The sequence below is a fragment of the Armigeres subalbatus genome, chromosome 2 (genome assembly GCF_024139115.2).
Source record: "Armigeres subalbatus isolate Guangzhou_Male chromosome 2, GZ_Asu_2, whole genome shotgun sequence".
Classification (NCBI taxonomy): Eukaryota; Metazoa; Arthropoda; class Insecta; order Diptera; family Culicidae; genus Armigeres; species Armigeres subalbatus.
In genome coordinates, this window is record NC_085140.1 from 274894234 (window position 1) to 274918028 (window position 23795).

Consider the following 23795-nt stretch of genomic DNA (forward strand, 5'->3'; position numbering starts at 1 on the left):
AGAAATTCCAATAGGACATCGATGGAAAATGATTCGATATCTGTCAAAATTAATCTTGCTCTGCGAGCAGGGTTATTTGGTAATTAATGAAATGTCACTTTTAAGTTTAATTTCAGTTTAATTATCCAATTGAGACAGACCCTTAATATTAAGTCAAATATACTTAATTTCAATTGAGTTGTTTAGCAAAGAAAAATATAAGGTTTTTCGTAGTTTAACATGAGGGTTCTTTCTAAAATTACGTATCGTTAAATTTGCTGATTTTGGACCCCCACCCTCCCCCTAGTAACACTTTTTGCATGAAAGGTTTAATTTTGTTGTATGGATCGTAACGCTCTGCTTGACCCTCTCCCTCCCCCTTCAGCGTTACCTAATTTGTGAAAAGCCCCTAAAAGAGCATGCTATGCTGATCTCCAACATATTTTTTATTTTGTTTGTAAACCATTTATTTACATTTTTATACAGCAAAAAATACGCCATTTCAATCGATAGAATGACACTAACATTCATACAATGATAGTTGGCCCATGCAGCTTAAGAACAGATTTTTAGTCCCATATAAATTTAAAATGCAAATTAAAAATAGTTCCGGGGCCCCAAAAATACTGAAAAATTGGGGTTAGGCTCAGTTTTTTATGCATATTCAGAATAAGTAAAAACATGTATACCCCTAAACAACCCAATAAACCAAAAGTAAGGTAAATATTATTTAACTTACTGCTCTTGTTGAGTGGTTTCGCTCTTCATTCTATGACATCAAAGGGAAGAGGGAAATAAGGTACTTTTTTCTAACTGTGTATAAGAATAGTATAGCCATGTGCCACGTTTGGCAAGTCTCCTGTTCGTTTGGAACGCGCATTTGTATGGAACTGACAGACGATTCTGATCCAATTCTGACACTTGACGACACTGTATTATATAGTCACCAATTCACCATATGGAGTTAAATAAACTTTCAATTCCATTAAAAAAATTAACTTTGTTACGTTACGCTTGGTGGGTGCTGGTAGTTGAGACAATTGTTAAACTGCCAAAAATATCTGTATAAGATATATGTGTCGCCGATATATTTTTTTTGCAATAGCTCCACCCTAATATAATCGATATAAAACCACACATAAATTAAATAATTGCTAATTCGAGACCACACATGAAGTTTATTTGGATATATATTTCATTAGTAGTTCGCGTGGAGAATGGTTATGTGTGCGCTGATATACATCATAAGTTAAATCCTCGGTTAAATCCATGGATTTTTGCCAATAAATATGTGTGGATTTTTAGTAGTGTACAGTTTGTTACGAGAGGGTGGAGGGTTCTTGAAAATAGCCTGTTTCGTGTTACGTTATATTTGAACATACCTATACGTCGTCCGCACGTCTATGCTTGCAGGCCTTTTTGAGTGCAGACTGAGTAGAGATGTGAATAGACTGAACCGGTTGGTACAAAAAGCGCGCACTAAAATGTAAACACATTTCTGTGGCCGTGTGTATCGATAAGATATCAGTTTCAAATTAATTTCTAATTACTGCGCTTAAAATATCATTAACGAACTGAAAATAGGCTCTAGCTAGCATATAAAAAGTAAGTAATTAGGCATATATTTTTTTAATATTGTGTATAAATCGGAAAATTTAATAGGTATTCCGCACAATGGCATCTTCCAACGGTAAACAAAACGGTGATCAGGAATCGCTGGACATGGACGAATTGGAACAGCTGTTGCTGGCCGCTGAATCGGAAGAAATATCCTTCGTTAAGATAGCACCATCTACTAGTAATCTAACTAGTACAATTGACTCGCAAGGAAGTAGCTCACCTACCGTGAAAACAACCTGCCCTAAGAACGGTTCACTCTCACTAGAAGGTTCAACATTTCTTAAGGATGTGGCCGGCCAAGGTAATCAATCAAACAAGCAAGCCGACACTTCGAAGAAACCTTTGAGCGCAGTGCATAATGGAGATACGGATTCCTCTGACGATGAAGAAGTGCGGAATTATTTAGAACGAAAATACGATGAGTATGGAAAGGGCATCAATGCACTTTTGAAGCAAAAGGAAGAGGAACGAGTGGACTTTCAAATTTCTAAATTTATTGACCAAGCCTTAAGAAAAGCAGACGAGGACACTTCCAAACTTCCGAAAAAAGAAATTGTAAAACCCAAACCGGAGAAACCGGCTGAAAATGTTCGACCTTTCTCCGGAGCTATGATGGTTGAACCTGCGGCACCGGTTTCAAGCCATAAAATTCCGGAAATATTCCAGAAAAGCGTTTATACTGATCCAGTTTTTGGTATTCGCCTGGTACATCCTCTTGTTTCCAGTAGTGTTCTGCAAGAAAGAATGCAAGGCAGGAAACCAGTTCCAATGTCCAGAATTAAGTATCACATCGAACATGGAAACGTAAAGGAAGATTGGGCTATTGCTGGGGCTGTTCTGAGTAAAAGTGCACCAAAGACGACATCGAAAGGCAGTCAGTTTTCAATATGGAAGTTAAGTGATCTCCACGGAGAAATCAAAACGATAAGCCTATTCTTGTTCTCTCAGGCTCACAAAGATCTATGGAAAACGGCAGAGGGTATGGTGATCAGTGTTTTGAACCCAGGAGTTTTGGATCGCAATGAGGACAAAAACATTGAAGCAGTGCTGTCAATCGACAAATCTGCCAAAGTGATGATACTCGGTCAATCGAGAGATATGGGCACGTGTCGTAGTCGGAAGAAGAACGGTGAGCGGTGCACGGCCGTTGTAAACCTGGATAAATGTGAATATTGCGTGTACCATGTCAAGCAGGAGTACAATAAGGCTTGTAATCGCGGCGGTCTTATTTCTTCTACGGCTGGTCGAGGTTTGAATGAGCTACGCAACAAAGTGCTTGGGAAAAATGAGGTAAGCCTATCATTTGACGATAATGTTATTTGGCATAATCGACTAAACTGGGGATAAACTAGCTTGAAATAAAGTGTAATTTATAGCCTATTTAAATTACGCTATTTGTTATGATAAATATCATGATAAAGAGTAACTTGGTTCCAATCCCCACACTTTTGACATGCCTGGGGGTTGGCCGTTTGGCATAAAGTCATTTGGCATAATAGTCCTTCTTTAAAAATTTACGCAATTGCTAGGGATATTGCAGAAGAGTTGATGATGCCTTCTTTGAAAGCATGCGTCTCGTCTCCTTAATAAAGATAAAAAAAGAAGGTCTATGTTGAAGTCCAGCTTTAAATTGCGGAAAGAATAGATTATTGAAAATAAGATTATTTTCATTGCATATACCAAACGACCATTATACCAAACGGATTTAGGCCAAATAACTTTATGCCAAACGTGGTAGCCCCCTTAAGCGCATGGGTAAGCACCGCTTAAGAGTTGAACAAGCCTTATTTTCATCGTATCTTATTATCTTGAGAGTGCGAATTTTTAAACCACTGCTCACTGATACAGAAAGAATTACTAAAAGAATTTTTCACATAATTCATGTTTTTGCATATATTAAGATTATACTAAGGCCGTTACAAATATTTAATTAACTTTTTGTCCTACTGGTCTCCGAAAGGTCAAGGGGGGGATAATAAAAAATAAATATTAACATGAAAAAAAATATAAAAAAACTCCTCGGATTTGTTAAAGAAATGTTTTGAAAATCCCCAAAATTATCCGAATTTTATTTTGTTGCCCCCTCAAAATATTATTTTTTGGCAAAAAAAAACCGAGGGGGAAACAAAATAGATTTTAAATATTTGTATCGGCCTAAATGGTTTTAATTATGTAAAATAAGTTTTACCCTCAACATTTTCATTTATTTGCAGGTTTTCTACGGGGGTCAAAGTTTCTCAGCCGTGAAAGCCAAGAAGAACCCAAAACAAGTCGAAAAGGACAAGCACCGCATGATGACCCTTTCTGAATATTATCAATCTCCTTTCCAAGGCAGTGGCAGCAGTAATGGCAGTAGTCACTCGCAATCTAGTTCATCGATTCCATCCTATCGCCAAGAACAGAACTCAAAATCTTCCCAAAATAAAGGTTCAGCAGCAGGGCTTGAACTGAATATCAAACAGCGAGAAAAGGATGTGGAACGATTGAAGCAACTTGGGTTGAGTTGCACTTCGGGTTCTTTATCTTTGAGTAAGGAAGTCATACCCGCTTCCAAAGAAGTCCCGAAAAAGGATACCCCATTGTTAACTCCTCGCCTATCAGCGCCTAATGGTTTCGAAAACAGATCATTCAGTTTAGAAAGTAAACCAACACCTCGCCTGAGCACCGGTAATTTTGTGATCGACTTGGGCACATCGCCAAAACAAGCACTTCAATCCCGTCAGAAAGCAGCAAACATTCTTAAGACGAAGCCACTGGAAAAGTCCAACCCAAATTTCATCAAGTATCGTGGTACAGAAAAAGGTAAAAAGCGAGCTCTAGAAGAAATACAAACAAAAGAAGATTTAGAGAACGGAAATCTCTCGAAAAAACAAAAATTGGAACAAGATGATAAGGCCCGTAAGGACCGCCTCAAAGCAATCATGGACGCAACATCGTCTCACACAGACCTGATCAAGGCTCACGAGGATGAAGAGCAGGAGAAGTATTTCAAAGATCTCGAACGGAAGGAAGCAATGGAGGAGAAGATGATGAACACCTATAAAGTGGAATGCAAGGCTGTGATTTGTGTTCAGTGTAAGTACATTGCTTTCTCGGCTGCCGACCGTTGTAAGGAAGAACGACATGAGCTGAAGGTGCGCGATGCCGAGAAACGATTCTTCAAGTGTGCCGACTGTGGCAATCGAACGGTCTCTCTACATCGATTACCCAAGACCACTTGTAAAAACTGCCAAAGCTCACGGTGGGAACGCTGTGCAATGATGCGTGATAAGAAAGGAAATGTTGGAGCTGGGTTGTCGATTCGAGGCGATGAGGAGAAATTCTTGGGAAGTTGTGCAAACAGTGCTAATTTGAATTTGTTAGTTCCGGAAGAAAGTTAGATTATTACGCCAGGAGAAATACTCAAGGCATTACGTTGAACTTTGCTGGCATGCTCAAACTCGCCAACCATCTTTAAATACTATATCGTTAGTTGCGGACCTACAAGAGGTAAGTCTAAAAAATGTTCTTTAAAAAATTCATTAATATATAGTTGGAAAGTTGTATTCTTTTTTTTATCGTAAGGCTCTCTAAGTATTGAAAAAATATCACTTCCAAACTGCCTTGTAATCTATTCAGAATACGCACGTTATCATTTAATTAATAATAAATAATAATTAATAAATAATTTTGATTCGCATTATTAATAGGGTTGTGGCACATGTGGTGCCTTCATCCCTCTATAAAAAAACGTGGGATAATCCCCGGGAGCCCAAGCAGTGCCAATTGGCACATCAGGTTCAATATCAGTGAGACCTGATTATTGTATTCTGGCCGCGTGTCAACGGACCTTGTTTTGGATATCGTAATATTGTAGAAGCGAGGGCTTGCAGCCCGACATTCTACTCTCTCAGTAGAGCCGGGTGACACTGACTTTAAACGGCGAGTAGGTTAATGGCTAGGATGTCTTCCGTACCCTAGACCGTGGCGGGCCTTGTAGCACGCTGTCCAATACTGTCGCCAAGCTTTGCCTGCTGGGAGTAGGCTCAGATGCCTTTTCCAGACTTGCGCTGATCTGGCTCTGAACACGTAAGTGAACACGTAAGACCCTGCATGCCGTAAGGCGTAAGGGATCATTAAAGACTACTACTCCAGTAGGATTCGACGACAGACACAAGGGGAACCCAAAAATAACAAGTGCTTGTCATAAGGCGAGTTTGTACAATCCCATTTAATTCCACCACTTAATTGTACCTTGACATATACGTATTTCGACCTCAACAGTAAGGTTATCGTCAGTGTGTCGTGTCAATGAGACACTGAAGACGACCTTACTTTTTACTTATGAATCCTGTACACCTCCGGTGGTTCAAAGGGCCGACTTGACAGATCTCCATCCTCCATCATCCATCTTCCATCCGACCTTACTGTTAAGGTCGAAATACGTATCTGTCAAGGTACAATTAAGTGGTGGAATTAAATGGGATTGTACAAACTCGTCTTATGACAAGTGAAGACATTCCATTAAAAAGCTCAAAATAATTTTCTTTAAAAAATAACAATGCGTTACCCCCTTTGCCAAAGGGGGTTTGGCGAGGTCTCTTCTCAGGGAGGCGGAGAGCGGAGTGACGGAGGCTGCAACTAGCAGCACCAAAGTCTCTCCAGTGTGATGGGGTATAGCCCTATCAGCACGCTTGGGATGCAGGTGGTCGCCGAGCAACTCGATAATATCATCGATTTCGTGAGCGCAAGGCAGAACATCAGTAAGGCGGGTGTTGGGAAAAGAGAAGGCCGACGAAGGTGCCCAAACCGGCCAATGTTGAAAATACTGCGCCTATCCCGAAACGGCTTAAGCAGCAATTCGGCGAAAGTCAAAAACAAAGTCAAACGACATGTGACTATAAATACCAAACGTCGTCTGGGCGGAGCAGATCGGAGTGCAGAGGAGCCCGATGGGCGTCGAAAAGCACCAACCAGACGCAAGTCGCCGGGCCGCAAGAGAGTAGCTGCCATTGGCACAAAGGACCGAAAATCCCTGGCAGCTGGTCAGTAGGGCACAGCGGAGCGGAGGTCTCGACCCGCAAAGAAAGCTAAGGACAGGGGCGAGACCTTGTTGGTGAAAACTGACAAGGATAAGTACGCCGAAGTCCATAAATCGATGCGGACGGCCGAAAAGCTTTCGGCGCGGGGTCAGGACGTGTGAAGCGTCAGACACAGCAAGACCGAAATGATCTTGATTCTGAAACGCGGAGCGCCGGGACGGATAATAGGAAGCTGGCCCAATAGGTCTTGGGTAACGGCGCTGAGGTGAGGTCGTTATGGGGTCGTTGGGTGCAAGCAACTGGACGAGGTCACGAATATGGATGACGTCGTCTATGGCGTCAGAGAGTAGTGCGGTACAGAGGTCGAGACCGCACCGAAGAGCTGTGAAATTGGCTTTCAACAAGACCATTAGGACCAGCAAGAGAGCGTGTTTCGAACACCTGTGCGAGGGAGCCAACGAAAATCCGTGTTGTAACGCTTACCTTACAGGATTGTGATGGTCAAGACCAGAGAGGGCTCTTCACCCCCTGAGCGGTCCACGTGCACTGCACCGAGCGGCTAGTTAGAAACAAAATACACGAACAATTCGCTTTTGGCTTGGTAACTCCAAGTTCAAAATTACTGCTCGACTCTTTATTTACAAAACGCTATTTATATCTTTTTGCTATTCGCGAAGTCGAAGCAAATTCTGCTCTTCCCTCCTATGGGAAATCCCATTGCTATCTGTCAGAGTTTGAGTGAAACATGGCCGCCACCTCCTCCTCTCTGTTGCTCTACTGTAAAAACCCATAAAGAACTGTCATTGTTTGTGTGAAGAATTTTGCTTCGACTTCGCGAATTGTTAATAGCAATAATTTTTCTCTCGAGTCCAACAATGTTGCATGCTCTAATGAAGACTGTGGCATGCTATCTGCAATAACTCTCATGCGACATTCTGTTATCTCTGGGAGCATTCGTACTCTCTAATTAAAACAATGTTATGATTACATAACTTTTGCTTATACTTATATAACCGTTATATCTATTCAACAGCGATCGCATTTGCTAAACATAACTATACAGGCTCCAACCTGTCCAATCTTTTTTTCTTCCGTTTACATGACATACTTTACATGTAGAAGAACAATGATTTTGATTAGTGCATGGTTTTTAGGGTCGCTACACCCGGATAGGTTTGCGAAGATTATCGAGTTATCCTTCCCGTCCCATTCCACACGTCCCTGGTTTAATGTACCGTACGGCGTTTTGGGTGCGGTCGAAATGGTGCCTCCGTTGGCAAACGAAGAGTTACTCGCGGTGGCTTATTCCCTGGCATAAAATAAAGCTTCAGGACCTGATGGAGTTCCGAACATCGCTCTCAAGGCAGCAATCATAGCGAAGCCGAACATATTCAGGCTAGCCATACAGAGATGTCTCGATGGTTCTATTACCGAAAGCCGGAAAGCCGCCAGACAACCTCTCGGCGTACAGATTAATCTATCTAATAGACACAACTCACACGACGGGCAAGTTGCTGGAAAGGATTATCCTCAACAGGCTAATTCCGTACTCAGAGGGTACGGAGAGCCTGGTAAGCAATCAGTTCGGATTTCGCAAGGGTAAGTCCATGTTGGACGCTATATATCAACTCAGTGGTAAAGACTGATTGCGATCCAACGAAAAAGGCGAGGTATTCGATACTGCTCAATACTATTATTTTTATTTAGTCAGACTAAGGCCGAAGCAGCCTGTGCAGTAAATAAGAGTAATTCTCCATTCGGCTGGGTCCATGGCTACAGGTCGCCAACCACGCAGTCTACGGAGGGTCCGCAAATCATCTTCCACCAGATCCACCAGCCTTGCCCACCTCGCCTTCTTGTGCCCATCGGGTAGTTGTCGAGAACCATTATCACCGGGTTGCTGTTCGACATTCTGGCTACGTGCCCGGCCCACCGCAGTCGTTTTGCGGTGAACGATGGATGGTTCTCCCAGCAGCTCATCCAATTTTTTTCAAACTTATTTTATTTGCTAATTATCTAATACATGCATTCATCTCTTAGACTAGGTGTTCCGTGTTTTCTTAACACTATAATTCTTATTTGCTATGTTACATTTTTAGTTATTATTAATACATTTCAATTGCCTCTGGCAGTTAGGATTTTTCCTCTGGTTGAATTGAACCATGTAGGAATTACAATGTTTTCAACTAAAAAATTAAAATTAACCTAATTTACACAAGGGTACAAGGAGCTATTCGTTGCAATAGAACAGTGGTTCTTAACCTTTTTCTTGGGAGGTACCCCTTCGCACTTTTGCATCTATTGAGGTACCCCCTATTGTTTTCTTGCTGTAAATGAAAATAAATGTACCTCTTAAGATATATGAAAAATTAAACTGAAAATTAACGGAATTTATGACTCTCCATAAAATTGGCTGAAATTTTCAATATATCGAACTCTTGGAGAGCAGCTTTCAAGTCTCTTGAAAGGCGGCTTTCGAGCCACTTAAAACGATGCTTCTAAGTATCTTGGAAGGACACCCTTGAGCATCTTGAACGTTGGCTTCCAAGCCTTTAGAAACATAAATTCGGAGCCCCTTGAAGAGAGGCTTTCTAGTCTCTTGAAAGGAGGCTTCAGGGCCTCTGGAAAGGAGACTTCCGAGCCTCTTGAAAGGAGGCTTCCTGGCCCCTTGGAAGGAGGCTTCCGGGCCTCATGAAAGGTCTCTTGAAAGGAGGCTTCCGGGCCTCTTGAAAGAAGGTTTCTTAGACTCTTGAAAGGAGGCGTCCGAGATTCTTGAAAGGAGGCTTCCGAGACATTTGAAAGGAGGCTTCAGAGCTTGTTGCAAAAAGAAATTCGGGCCTCTTGAAAGGAGGCTTTCGGGCCTCTTGAAAGGAGATTTCCGGGTGTCTTGAAAGGAGACTTCCGGGCTTGTTGAAAAAAGAGTTTCGGGTCTCTTGAAAGGAGGCTTCCGGGCCTTATAAAAGAAGGCATACGAGTCTCTTGCAAGAAGGCTTCCGAGCCTCTTGAAAGGGGTCTACCAGGCCTCTTGAAAGAAGGCTTCCGGGCCTCATGAAAGGAGGGTTCCGGGCCTCTTGTAGTGAGGCTTCCGGGACTCATGAAAGGAGACTTTTGGGCCTCTTGAAAGGAGGCTTCCGGGCCTTTTGAAAGGAGGCGTCCAGGCCTCTTGAAATGAGGCTTCCGGGCCTCTTGAAAGGAGGCTTCCGGGCATCTAGAAAGGAGGCGTCCGGGCCTACTGAAATGAGGCTTCCGGGCATCTTGAAATGAGGCTTCCGGGCCTCTTGAAAGGAGGCTTTCGGGCCTCTTTAAAGGATGTTTCCGGGCCTCTGGAAAAGAGGCTTCCGGGCCTCTGGAAAAGAGGCTTCCGGGCCTCTTGAAAGGAGGCTTCCGATCCTCTTGAAAGGAGGCTTCCGAACCTCTTGAAAAAAGGCTTCCGGGCCTCTTGAAAGGAGGCTTCCGGGCCTCTTGAAAAGAGGGTTCGGGGCCTCTTGAAAGGAGGCTTCCGGGCCTCATGAAAGGAGGCTCCCGGGTCTTTTGAAAGAAGACTTCCTGGCCTCTTAAAAGACGGCTTCCAGTTCTCTTGAAAGGAGGATTCCGAATCACTTGAAGAGAGGTTTCCGAGCCTCTTCAAAGGAGGCTTCCAAACCACTTGAAAAGAGGTTTCCGAGCCTCTTGAAAGTAGGCTTCCCCGCCTCTTGAAAGAAGGTTTCCGAACCTCTTACAGAGTGGCTTCTGGGATTCTCAATAGGGGGCTCCTGGGCATTTTGAAAGGAGGCCTCTGAACCTCTTGAAAGTAGGTTTCCGAACCTCTTGAAAGAAGTCCTCCAATCATCTTGAATGGTATCCTCCGAGCTGTTTAGAAAGAGGCTTTCGAAGCAACTGAGCTTTTCGGAAAAAGCCTTTAAAATTAAGGCTTCCGACTCTAAATTTTAGTTCAGGATCATATTCTTAACATATCATTCAACATTTTGTTTCGAACAGGTAGATTGCATAGAAGATTTTTGAAATTTGTTCATTCGTCGTTCTGTCCTTTTGATCTTTTCTTCCACAGCACTTCATCCACTGTACTGGTTGTGGAGGAAAGTATTCTATAGTATTTGAGTCACTGATCGCCATGCATATTATATATAAGACAAAATTTTGAAATAAAATAAAATTATACATATATCTAAACTTTATCAATAAGTTTTGATTAAAATCCGCCATTACGCATTTTTATCCGAGGTACCCCCTGGGCCCGGCGAAGGTACCCCCAGAGGTACATGTACCCCAGGTTGAGAACCGCTGCAATAGAAGATAGATTGCAACAATTTTTGTCTAAAATTGGAAATTATTTTATTGGACATTTGATGTCAACCACCTTCGTATTATTCCTTCCGAAGCATTGTTGAATAGCAGACACGAAACACCATCACCATGCCGTAACCCTCTGCGCATTTCAAAGGTTCAATATTGGGCCCGGTATTATGTAACCTATACAAAGGGTATGTCTCATTTAAAGAATTAAACTTAAACATTGAAATCCCGGTAATAAAAATGAATGCCCATGATTTCATAGTTGACGTAACAACAATTGCACTTTCGTGTGTATTTGGGATGTTTTGGGGACAAACCCCGCAAATCTAAAACAGTTCTACCCTTAAACACTTAAATGAGGGTTGGAACATGCAACCTAACGATGTTACAGTGGTTGAATTACCGTAGTAAAAGCGCAGCAAGTCAAATACGGTAAAAATTTGAATGATTGTTACATCAACTATCAGGTCATGGGCAGTTAGCGCTACCCATCGCCAGCAATACCAATAAGACACCGATCAGAAATTATTCGATATCTGTCAAAAGTAATCTTGCTCTGCGAGCAGGTTTTTCGATGACTATTGGATAATTACATTTAAGTTTAATTTGAGCTGAATTCTCAGAATGAGACAGATCCTTAGTGGAAAATATTTGAAAATGGGGCATTGCACGTTTTTCGCATTTTATAGGTGTGTATGTGGCACAAAGAGGGACCCAAATTCCCATACGTAAAAAAATAACCTTATATGTTATGGCAAAAAACCATTCAAAAATACTTATACTCTTCATTATGCTTCCAATATCAAAATTCATTATGAATGATCCAATATCAAAAAGCTAATAACATTCATAAGTTAATGAAAAGTATAAGTTTCGGAATGTATGTGACTAATGCGATGTATCATTAAGCGCCTGCTTTGGCAAAAAAGTATTAGAAATATTAATAATAAACAACATTAATTTTTTTACGTGCATGTGCCTTATTCCTGATTCGGAAAAATGCGAAAAGAGATGCAATAAGTAATCATTCAACAACTCAACTAAACTAATTGATTTGGGCATTTGATATTTCGGGTCAATGAACCATTCTGCCTTATGGTTCGTTGTTTTAATTCCACTAGTAACGGAGTTATAGCTATAGTTTCAGTAATTTAGACTAAATGATAACAAAATTCCAATCATTTAGTTTAAGCTACTGGAACTAGCGCAATGGCAATGTGCATTATAACTGAAACGTATTTAAAACCTGGACTCTTCATTAAAAGAGATTAAAATAATGTTAACTATAAAAATGATCCTCCTAACAGCGTCTGTGGGGTCGCCATCGTCATTAATAGATGAATCAAACATAACTTAGTTATTTACTTCAATTGAAAGCAAAGTCATTTTAAAGGGGATGTGAGAAAAATCGATGGTTTTCCAACTCATAAGTTAAGTTTCAGAAAGAAAAAAAAATCTATATTTTCACGTAGTGAAAGTTTTGGCGATGCCTATTTTTTGTGATAAAGGTCCCCAATACATACGCCGTGTGCCCTCCTTAAGGGTCAAACACGATGGATACGTTTTGACAGTTTTCTCATGGGAAAACTGTCAAAACGCACGCAAACGTATCCATTGTGTTTGACCCATTAGCCTAGCGGTAAGATGCGTCTATAAAGCAAGACCATGCTGAGGGTGACTGGGTTCGATTCCCGGTGCCGGTCTAGACAATTATCGGTTTGGAAATTGTCTCGACTTCCCTGGGCATAAAAGTATCATCGTGTATTACGAATGCAAAAATGGTAACTTTGGCTTAGAAACCTCGCTGATAATAACTGTGGAAGTACTGAATGAACACTAAGCAGCGAGGCGACAATGTCCCAGTGGGGGATGCAATGCCAATAAGAAGAAGAGAAGAAGACATACGCCGTGTCTACCTACTGTGAGCATGGAGTCACTACTCTCGACTTACTAAAACCAACTATATCTTTGGCCTGGCCCGCAATCTAGCCAATCCTACTTCTACTGTACAATCTGTACAAACGATGGACAATACTTCGATTTCATTATTTTTTGTATCAGGGCAACGCCCATAGATTTTATTCGATTTTTTTTAAATTTCAAATCGTTTTAAAAATATGAATATCATTGTCTAAAACAGCAAGCCATGTCATCCCATACCAGTGAAACTGCAATATACGATTTACGAACCGTCATTTCTGTATCATAGTGAATGTTATCGTTCGAACGTTCGAGCAGCCGTCGATAAACGTCTCAGTGATAAATAACAGAAATTGAATATACAAACAGGACAACCAAGGCGCCGGTTCGTTTCATAGCTTTGCATGGGAACGAAAGACTAATATCGACGTGACTATAACACCACTACGTCCTCCAGTGCCGGTGGTGGCAGTAAGTGTACACATCTTGCAGACCTCTATATGGGCCGGCCGGCCGGTGCGTTGAGGTAACGAAGAAGCAGTAATCAGCACTGCTGCACGGACACGTTCTCATGGGGGTGATACTACGAGATTCGGATTTAGGTCAGTGGTTCTCAACCTGCTTATTTAGAGTATACTGGTATTACGTAATTGATTTATTTTCTCTTCAATTCGCAATTTACAAGAGACCTAATATTTTACATTTAGCGTTGTATAATATTAACGTAAAATAAGTAAATTATACTACTTTTAATAAAAGAAACACTTTCAATTATTAACTTAAGGGGTATAGGACACTACACGAACGAATCTCTTTCTCTTTCGTTCTTCAAAAATTAGAAAACAACAAGGCCAGCAATTGTCAGTTTTGACACTTCGTGGTCATGCTGTTGCAGTATTTCATGGTCAGTTCTATGCAGTGAGAAAGAGATAAAGCACGTCAGTGCAGTTGACCTTCTGTTTCAACTGCTTCCTTTCAATAAATTTCACATTTTATATCGCATCTGTTTTTTAAATCATTCTATGCTTACTATGATGCGTCTTACTATATGGTACGGTAATCAGTATAGGTAAACTTTCTGTGACACCCATTGAGCGGCAGAGGTATTTTAGGTTTCTTGTAACGACATCACATTATTTTTTTTCTTTTTACCCTGCATGAGGTGATTGCTCCATTAGTAACCTTTCATGAAGTATTTGTTTGATGGTTCTCTCTTTGCAAAATTGTCAATAGTAGAATAGCAATTGCAAACAGTATGAACATATTTTTATTTCTTCATATGATATTTAGTTTTGTTAACTTTCTTGATTCAACTTTTAATCATTGAGAATATTTTTGTGCATTCTTGATATATAGCTTTTTGAGAATCACTGATCTAGGCGATTGTTGTATGTGTGCATCGCTTTCTGGCCGCAAGTACGTATCAGAAACTTTCGACACACAACATCATTTCATCGTAGACCCTTGAACAAATTTGGTGCACCTTTTGTGACCAGTGGAAGTAATAATTTAGTAACAAGAATTCAAAAATGCAGTCTCTTAGAAAGACTACATGGATTGCACCTTCCGCCATGAGGTAAGTACAGTACATAGATCTATCTAATTAGATATAAGATCTTAAACTATGCATTCGTTAATGAATACCTACGATCCACAATGTAATGAAGACGTAGAACGATTGATTTAATTGTGGAGCTGAATCCAGTGCCGTAAAAAAAACTTTTTCGTGTATTTGATGTTTATTTCTTCGGTTGCGATTGTCGTATATACACAGTTAGGGAGCATATTGGGAATAATCTTATCGCTCGTTGGTAACGCTTGTTGCTGCTCTTTGGGATTTTTTTTCGGTAAATACCTTGCAACTTGTATGAGATCTCACAACCATATACCTATATTTGATTTTTAAGCCAAGTCTGATCACGGTGCTTTTCACTTTTCAGGCGAATTATGTTTGCTATTTAGTTTTTTATTGATAATTCCACTAACGTTTTATTTATTTATTTGAATTTCTATAGAATGTTTCACAACAAACTTTCCATGGTGACATTCTTCACCAAATCAATAGAATCTATCAGAAAAGCTCGGGACTTTTTTCAAAGATTTCTATAGAAATAGGACAAAAGTTATTTGGCGTATCCGAAACTAGTAGAAAACGAAAAGAAAAGTTATTAATTGTACATCAATTGTTACTTGATCGTTACACTATTTCGACACATCATTGATTATATAAGCAGTCTAATAATGAAACCATAAAAATGCCGCAGATATTACTCTTTGTTGTTGAAACCATTGGATGAAGGTTGGAAAGTGCAAACATGAACAGGAAAGGGCAAATTATCAAACGGAATATGCTGCCAACTATACATATATTTGTCCTGGTGTAATTTTTGAACCTAAATTTCCTTAGCCTGGCGGTAAAATATAAAGCCACAATGCAAGACCATGCTAAAGGTAGTAAATTTATTGGTAGCCATTTTCCTTGTCTTTTTTGGGTATAAAAAGTATCATCGTAACTGTAACGTGCTGTATGTGTGGACATTTTTAATGTTTGAGTTAATAAATTGATTCTAAATTTCCGCGTAAATTCTTCTTAATTTTTGCGGGGTTTCTTTCAAGTTTTGCCTATCTCGTACACTAAGTGCATCGAAAGGCTATATGTTCGCTCCAAATTAGGATGTCCCAGAATTGGACAAAGTCTGAAATTGTGGAGGCTCAACCTTCAAATGAAAGCTTATTGGCGAGATGGATCATGATTGGTCCCAGCCGTCTGTCAACAGACATCACAAAGAAAAAAATGAAAGCTTAGGGTATAACAAAAGAAAAGTTACATATGGATAGTTTTGAAGTCATATTCATTAAACCATTTGAACACTCACCTAGACTAACTAAGTAATTTGTAGTCAGTCATGTTAGGGGAAAGTGGGGCAAGATGGCCATCCTAAGCGGTAATCCTTGCAAAATATTGAAACTCCTTCGAATTCTGCTGATTTGTCCATTTGTCCAACTGGTTTTAAAAAGGTGTTTTTATAATGCCTTTATTTATGATATGGGGCGATATGGTCACCCCCGCGGGGCAAGACAAACGAGGATTAAAACTGATATCAAAAGTATGCTAAATTTATTTAGAACTGGTGACACATTTCGTATGCCATATTCCATGTTGATTTGTTGACCACTGGCTGTACGACAATATCTGAATTTGTCTTAAGCTAATTTTAACGATTAAAACCATATCCGTTGTTGAAAACATCTCTGATTCAGGCAGAAACTATTTTGATGATTTTTTAAATGCATTTAAGGGTTAGGCGATTCTTAATCCTGGAGATGACCTGAAACCATGAATACAGTTGTCAATACCGCCCAAGTCGACATATATCCAAAGATTTATATCCTATCAATCATAACTACTGTTTATCTCTTCAAATTATGGATGTATAGGGGAAGGTGGGTAGACTTGATCCACGGGGAGACTTGATCACTCCCTGTTTTATCGAGAACTAAAGTAGTTTTGCTCTAGCGTATTTTTTAGTATAGATCCTTCTAGACAAATGATCTTTATGTGGTGAATTATTGTTTGGATTGAAAACCTTATTTATTCTGCAGGGCGGTTTGTATGTTTTGACCTTCCTAAAGATTTTTTTTATCGACCACGCAAAATTTGAACAACTTTTCATAACAATGACCAAAGTCTTTCGTTTTTTTCACAGCAACAAGCCATAAATATTGATCTGTAGGGTATGATGGGGCAAGATGGGTCGCCTAAGGCGAACCCTGAATATCTCAAAACAGAAACATTTTATTTCAACTTTTCAACATGGATCTATAAAAATAGCTCATAATCTGTAAGCCAGGGGTATGAAATAACAAAAACTCCACTTTTTGTTCCATTTCAAGTCATTAAAGTAGAAATCTATTTTTCTGTCAATCAAAATATGGCGGGGTAAGATGGGTCAAACAGCGGGGCAAAATGGGTCACCTTTAAATACTGCAATTCATATTGTTTTTATTCCCAATATTGAATTACACACAGATAGATAGCTTTATTGCCAATGATTATTTTGAATAAAAATAATGTTTAAGCCTTGGATGAAGAAATAGCTCTACATTTAAAATGTCTGAAGATTCTTATGAAAACAAGCCGTCTAAGTATAGCTTTCTTAAAAACAAAAATAGACATTTTCAATAAACAAATTAACATCATTATGTCAAAAGTAACCTTAAAATGATTAAACCAGCAATGGAAAATATGTTTTGAATACGAACTATGCCCTTCAGTATGTGCTGACCCATCTTGCCCCATTTGTAAGTTCACGTTAGAATGACTAATTTTCGATAAAATTTATTTATTTCAACGCAGTTAGTATATCATCACCTACATTACTTATAATACGTTCATTATGTCACTAAAAAAATTTTAAATTTCACATTGCTCGACGAGATTACACGTTTTATAGAAAGTGTGTTTCACATAAGAAACAATGTTGAAAAATATTTTACCGTGTTATACTCTACCAAAATAAAATTTTATCATCAAATCGAGTGATAATAAAGTAGCACCAAATTATTCCTCCTACAAAGTTATAATCTCCACATTAAAATGTACACGATGCTCAAAAACGGCCCTGACCCATCTTACCCCGTGACCCATCTTGCCCCGCCTAACCCTACTGATGAAAATGTCAACATTCCATCAAAGTTTTAGGATATTTGGATTTGAAGTTATTGCCTCAATATGGGGACACTTGATCCCCCGTTAGTCACCCACACACTTAATTTTTTTTACCGGGATCTCAGCAAAATGTTGAACTTTTACCGAGAATCGCACAGCCGCGCCCAGTAAATATGTTTTTTGCCGAGATTTCTGTCAAAATTGCTGATAATCAGCAAATAATTTGCCGAAAATCAGCTAACAAACACTATTTTTGCCGGAATATCAGTTATTTATTTTGCTGGCGCACGGCTGTGCGGATTTTTGCCGAGCTGCAGAAATAAAAACTGAGTGTGCATACAAAAATTTGGCGAAAAAATTCAAAAAAAATATAAATCTGTTCTAAAGCTTCTAATTTTTTATAGATTTGACGGATTTGATGAAGGGTTGGCAGGAAAAATGATTTATTGCGTAGATATCATAGAAAGAGGGTCAAGTCTCCACAATTTTTAAAATTGCATGTACTGTCGAATTCAATAACAAAAATCGTTCATGTCAATCGTACGTACAGCAATTTGATAATTCCGCGTGTTTTGAAGGAAAAATATTTAAAAAATCTGAGGGCATCTTTCTAATTTTATTAAAGCAAGCTCTTGGAGAGGGATCAATTTCCCCCGAATATTTTAAAAGTCGATTTTGACAGCACTCCAAAAAAACGATTGTGTATCAATAACAACAATAATTTAAGGACTGTCATACATCAGTAAAGTTAAATACTATATTTCTTAGAGAGTCTGTGTGGAAATCGCGTATGTTTATTTATTTTTGGTTGTGATACATCGGAAATCAGAAAAGGGGATCAAGTCTACCCAGTCTCCCCTATAGGCTATAGTTATATAAAAGCCTTAGTAAATATCAGTAAATCAGTAAATTTCGAATTTCAACTAAACCATCTCAAAATCAATTATTTTAAGAACAATTCAGGTTGTAAAAGTCCGTTTTCAGTTGTATAGCCCTTTTACATTACAAAAATGTCACTCATTTTCAAGTATTTATCCCTTTACTGACTTACTTGCAACAAGTTGCATTCGACGGGGAATCCTGTCCAATTGTTTTCCCTTGAAATTTGGCCATGGGATCAAAAGTTATGGCCAAAGCACTATTTTTATAATGCAGGAGAAAGGTACCATTTGTACTCGGTTGATCAATCAGGGTTTTTTTTTTGAGTTTTCACTAGAAATTCTTATGATTGCGCACAAAAATGCTTTTTTATTTCGTTTTATTCTACTCATTGACTGAGCAAAATTGTACGGCCGTTACTTTTTATCTCACGGAAATCTAACTCATTGTTTTTTAAAAGTGGAACAATCAAATTTTAAATTAATTGCATATTATTCGGCAACTCGGCCGTACGAAAACCATTTTTTTGAGTAGTCCCACTTTTCAAGAAAAATTAATAAGATTTCTTTGAGGAAAAAAGAGACAATACAATTTTACCCAGCCAGTGAGTAGAATAAAACCACCGTGTGTGCTATTTCCATTCAAACTTTTAACATTTCCAAGATATTTTCAGACCTGCGCTTTTCAGGATAGACATAAGATAATTTTATTAATTTTATCTCCTCAGAAGATATTGTACTGTTGCTCTACTGCAGAGACATCATCACTGCAAAGTAGAACAATTCGAATAAAATCAGACATCATGCACGCGTACAAAAAAGGATGAGATTGAGAAACGAATGCTACGCGCACATAAAATTTAGCGCGCGCGAGTCTCACAAAGCTTGTGTACCTCACATTAACATTGGTGAGTCGCATTGAGACATCTCAATGCGATCAGCTCATGCGCTGTTTGCCATGGCAAACCTTTGCAAACAACAGCGGAGATGCGTAAAACAACTTGGGCGGGAAATTTTCATTCAATAATATCGTCGCCTAAGTAACGCTAGCTATGCATTTTTAGCGCATGAGATGAGTCTCATGAGACGTGCATTGAGACACGCTCACTTAGTTATTTCTAGAGGCCTGAATAATTATTCAGGCCTCTAGTTATTTCATGCGCGCGCTAGCTTCTCTCGTCGCACTGAATCGGTGCTACGTGAGCTTTTGTAGCTCATAGCACACTGTCTCATCCATGTATACACGAGAATTAAGAGACTCTGAATAAAATATGACGCCTTTGTCCCGTATTAGCGTCATTGAATAACTTCAAAATTTTGAAGCACGCGGTCTATTTCTGGTTCAAATGTGCATAAAATAGAACTAAGTCGTAGCCGGCTTTGTGTCTTTGAATCACACTTTACATAAACGAATCTATAGCGTACCGATTAAATGTGTTTGATTGTGATGAATAAAGCAAAGTCTACATTGTAGACTTTTACAAAATGAAACCGGCGTGGAAAAGTATGGGTTACTGGCGTGAACATTTTTGGTTAGCGGTACACCGATGCAAACATTATATCGACGGCGTCGGCGCACACCTCTATTCCTGAGTTTTCCAACTGTGTAGCGTACAGCATGATTACTCTGAATATTTTGTTTTTTAATGTTGGTGATGATACCTCTACTACAAAGATTAGAGCTAGACGATGTACTTTTAAGATAATCAATTGTGATCAATTTAATCAGCTTTCGTAAAACAATAAACGATCTGATTATTTATTTCCACAGATATAAGTTTAAACAATTAACATCACTATCCAGAAAAAAACATACATTAGTAAAAAAAAAAAGTCAAGTTTCACTGCATATTTGTGCAAGCATTATTAGAGATACAGCGAGTTCGATATAAATACAAAACTTGTGATACCTACCTCTCGCATGATGCCATAAAATTTATCAAGAATCATAGTGTCAACGTCAACCATTTTACTGAACATAGTTCGAGACATTCAAAACTTATATGACTTCTTCCTTGTAATAAAATGACAACTTTTGTAATCATTGTTTAAGGCTCTCATAGATGAACAAAATTTCATGGTAAGGGGAGATCCCCCAGCACCGGACACCTCCCAATACCGAACACTTCTACACACGGCACTTGCAGAGATCCCTACATCATCTACTATAGTACAAAAGAAAGCTATTGAAAAGTCCTTTACCTGCATGGAATATCAGATTCTCATGTCGTAAACTTTTTACAAAATTTGAAATTGAATTTAAAAAATGTCAAAAAATTTTATGTTTCGCTTTATTTTAGAAGGTTTGAATCAATCAATAATAGGTATTGAAATCAATCAAATGCATTTTGATTATGTTAAGATGGTCAATATTAGTCATACTACAAATAGCAATCATGATTTGTTAGATATATAATGTGCAAAACCAAATTTCTGTATCCGGTAGCTGTCCCCCGGGTCCGGACAGTTAGTTTTTCCATGTGATCAAATAGCCATTCTTTGCACCTGTTTTGTTAAACTTACTTCAATTCATTTGTTTTTTCTTTTAATTATTTTACGGCATTTAACACCTTTTAATGCCTACAACTTGAAGCAAGTGAAAAATATTACAATTCTAAATGATGTCTTTACTCATGTAATAGGAACACTTGGTCATATTTGCACATGTTGCAAGAGTTTCCGGTACTTCACCAAAATTCATCGTCCAAAAACGTGTTCAAATGATCAAATATAGTTTGTAGGAACCATCAATGATCATATTTTGTGTATATGGTATACAAGTGAACATAATCCGGATGCCTAGAGAGTTTTTCGTTAAATGGCTTATGTGTCCGCCACTGGGAGATCTCCCTTTAATACAAATAGCAAGTGCTAGCAAAATATTCACCACCGCTGGCGGTCAAGTTGTCAAAAAATAACAAAGTACACTGGGGTCGTTTTTTACGCGCCTGTTTTGCAACTAGTTTCACAAACTACTATTTTTCTAATGTTTGCAACATGTTGATGGGACGAAACTTCTCGGCTTCAATCAGTCCGGCATCTTTTAGAATACCTGACCAGTTAGTACATATTAACAAAATTATTTCAATATATGATTATCCAAAAAAATAAAAACAACTTGTCAAATTTGTTAAAGAGAACGATCGACTTAATCTCACCAAATTCTATCACAGACAAAATTAATCGGCAATAATCATTGTCGTGTGATGAAATCAACAACCTAATCTAAAACTTTATGTTTCCCTGAGAGTCTTTAAGAAACCCGCGCTGATTTTGTTTTAAACCTGGAAATTAGAAAAGGACACCAAGTTTCCTCTATAAAGATCGTTTATTATTTGTACAGCCTTGCAAACGATTCTGCATTTAATGTCTCATAAATTCAAATTATTCAACAGGTATGTGCGACAATGTAGCCAACTTGGTGCGATGGGATCTGGCGCTGGAAAGGGTGGCGGCGGTGGTGGCTCTATTCGTGATGCCGGTGGTTCCTTCGGCAAGATGGAGGTCGCCCATGAGGAGGAATACTTTTACAAGAAGGTGATATTCAACTGCATTTTGATTATTTAGAGCTTTTAATGGAATGTCTTCACTTGTCATAAGACGAGTTCGTACTATTCCATTTAATTCCACCACTTGATTGTCATTTTGACATCGCGGCGATGAAATCGCTTACACCCAACCAGCGGATGGCAGATTTTAATACAGTTCTGCATAAGAACCTTGCAGAAACTGTATAATAATTGGGCATATACAAAATCTGTATTATTTCAATACAATTATTGTATTGAAATAATACAGATTTGTATTATTTTAATACAATATTTGTTTAAAAGGTTACAGAATTGTATATGCCCAGATTTTATACAATACTTGTCAGATTTGTTTTTTGGGTGTAGGCATGGGAGAGCCTTTATTGTCATGTATTCAATAAACGTCGACTTGAAACTAACGCTCTTTATATTTGCTAATTACAGCGCCAAGAACAGCTGCACAAATTGAAGGAAAAAATCATTGGAAAATCTGATTTTCACGAAGAATCCATCAAACATCACGAGGAAGCTATCGCACGCCATAAGAAAGCTATTGAAGAGTTGTCTGGAAAGCAGTAGTAAAGCTGAATTATCAAAATTAATCTACATAACATATCCACGAAAAAAAAATTGCATTGTCTAGTGTGATATAGCGCAATCAACGGTCGCTTTTGTGTGTATTTTTGAAATATATGAAGAATGTTCAAATGTAAATTACCATGCTTTATTTTAATTTTTTATTCCATTTTCAATTAATCATATAGGGGAACTGTCCCGATCTCCATCTCACTGAACATATATTCATCTCATCGCGAAACAATGATATATAGCACAAATTTTGTCCCTTTTTTGTCAACACTGCAGAAAAAATTCACAAAAATAGGAAACAAATCAAATTGCCTTCAATTGCTTTGTTTTCGATGGGATGAATATCGGAGCCATGAGATGAATTCCAGAAGCAGCTCCTCTAGCTGTATTTTGCTTCTGTGGGAATAGCGCTGCAGAATGTCCCCGCTTCTTGCCGTTGTGGCACGTGTCATCTTTCTTCGCCGAACTGACGCCGCACAGTTGACTCATAGACAAAAATAAAATTTTGTAAAATCGTATTCTAGCATATTCTGCACATAAACGTATTTGTATATAGTCCCTGTAATGTGAACAAGTGTTTTAAGGCATAGTGAACAGTCACATCTATCACAAAATTATTAAAAACTTATATGAATATTGAGGCATAAATAAATCAGAAAATTGCCTCAAATGACAAGGTCCATAAAAACGTTCCTACGAATTTTCTACTGCATGAAGTCACAATTCGTAATTTCAATATCTAATATTATGCAAATATTATTGTATTGACGATGGACAAGCTGTGGAGTCACCTACACTAGATGAGGTTAAAAAAGCTGTTAAAGAGCTGAAAAATAATAAGGCTGCGGGGAAGGACCAGCTCCCGACTGAACTTCTCAAACATGGCAGTGAGCAGCTTTATGAAGTTCTGCACCATATTATGTCGAAAATATGGGAAGACGAGGAAATGCCTGTTAGCTGGTTGGACGGCCTCATTTGCCCTCTCTTTAAGCAAGGGCACAGACTGGAGTGCGCCAATTACTGAGGAATAACCCTCCTTAATTCGGCGTACAAAATTATGTCCCGTATTCTGTTCAACAGATTGAGACCGCTTGAAGAGTCCTTCATCGGCGAATACCAAGCAGGTTTTCGTGAGGGCCGATCAACGACGGATCAAATGTTTACCCTGAGACAAATCCTTGATAAATTCCGGGAGTACAACTTGCAGACACATCATCTGTTTATTGATTTCAAGGCGGCGTACGATTCAGTGAAACGGAATGAATTATGGCAAATTATGCTTGAACATGGTTTTGCG

At 38.8% G+C, this 23795-nt stretch overlaps 1 protein-coding gene across 1 annotated transcript; it reads left to right on the forward strand.

The window, feature by feature from the left end:
- Positions 1–1430: 1430 nt before the first annotated feature.
- Positions 1431–21914, forward strand: LOC134212266 (protein MCM10 homolog). Its single transcript, XM_062689969.1, has 4 exons — positions 1431–1584; positions 1642–2889; positions 3813–5088; positions 21776–21914. The coding sequence occupies exons 2-3, from the start codon at positions 1654–1656 to the stop codon at positions 4977–4979; spliced, it is 2403 nt and encodes an 800-aa protein (XP_062545953.1). The 5' UTR covers positions 1431–1584; positions 1642–1653; the 3' UTR covers positions 4980–5088; positions 21776–21914.
- Positions 21915–23795: the final 1881 nt, after the last annotated feature.

Bases quoted from the DNA above. Each gene is read 5' to 3' on its own strand.
- LOC134212266 (XM_062689969.1), top strand. From the start codon at position 1,654: ATGGCATCTTCCAACGGTAAACAAAACGGTGATCAGGAATCGCTGGAC. The intron at 2,890-3,812 runs GTAAGCCTATCA...ATTTATTTGCAG, and splicing joins AAGTGCTTGGGAAAAATGAG to GTTTTCTACGGGGGTCAAAG.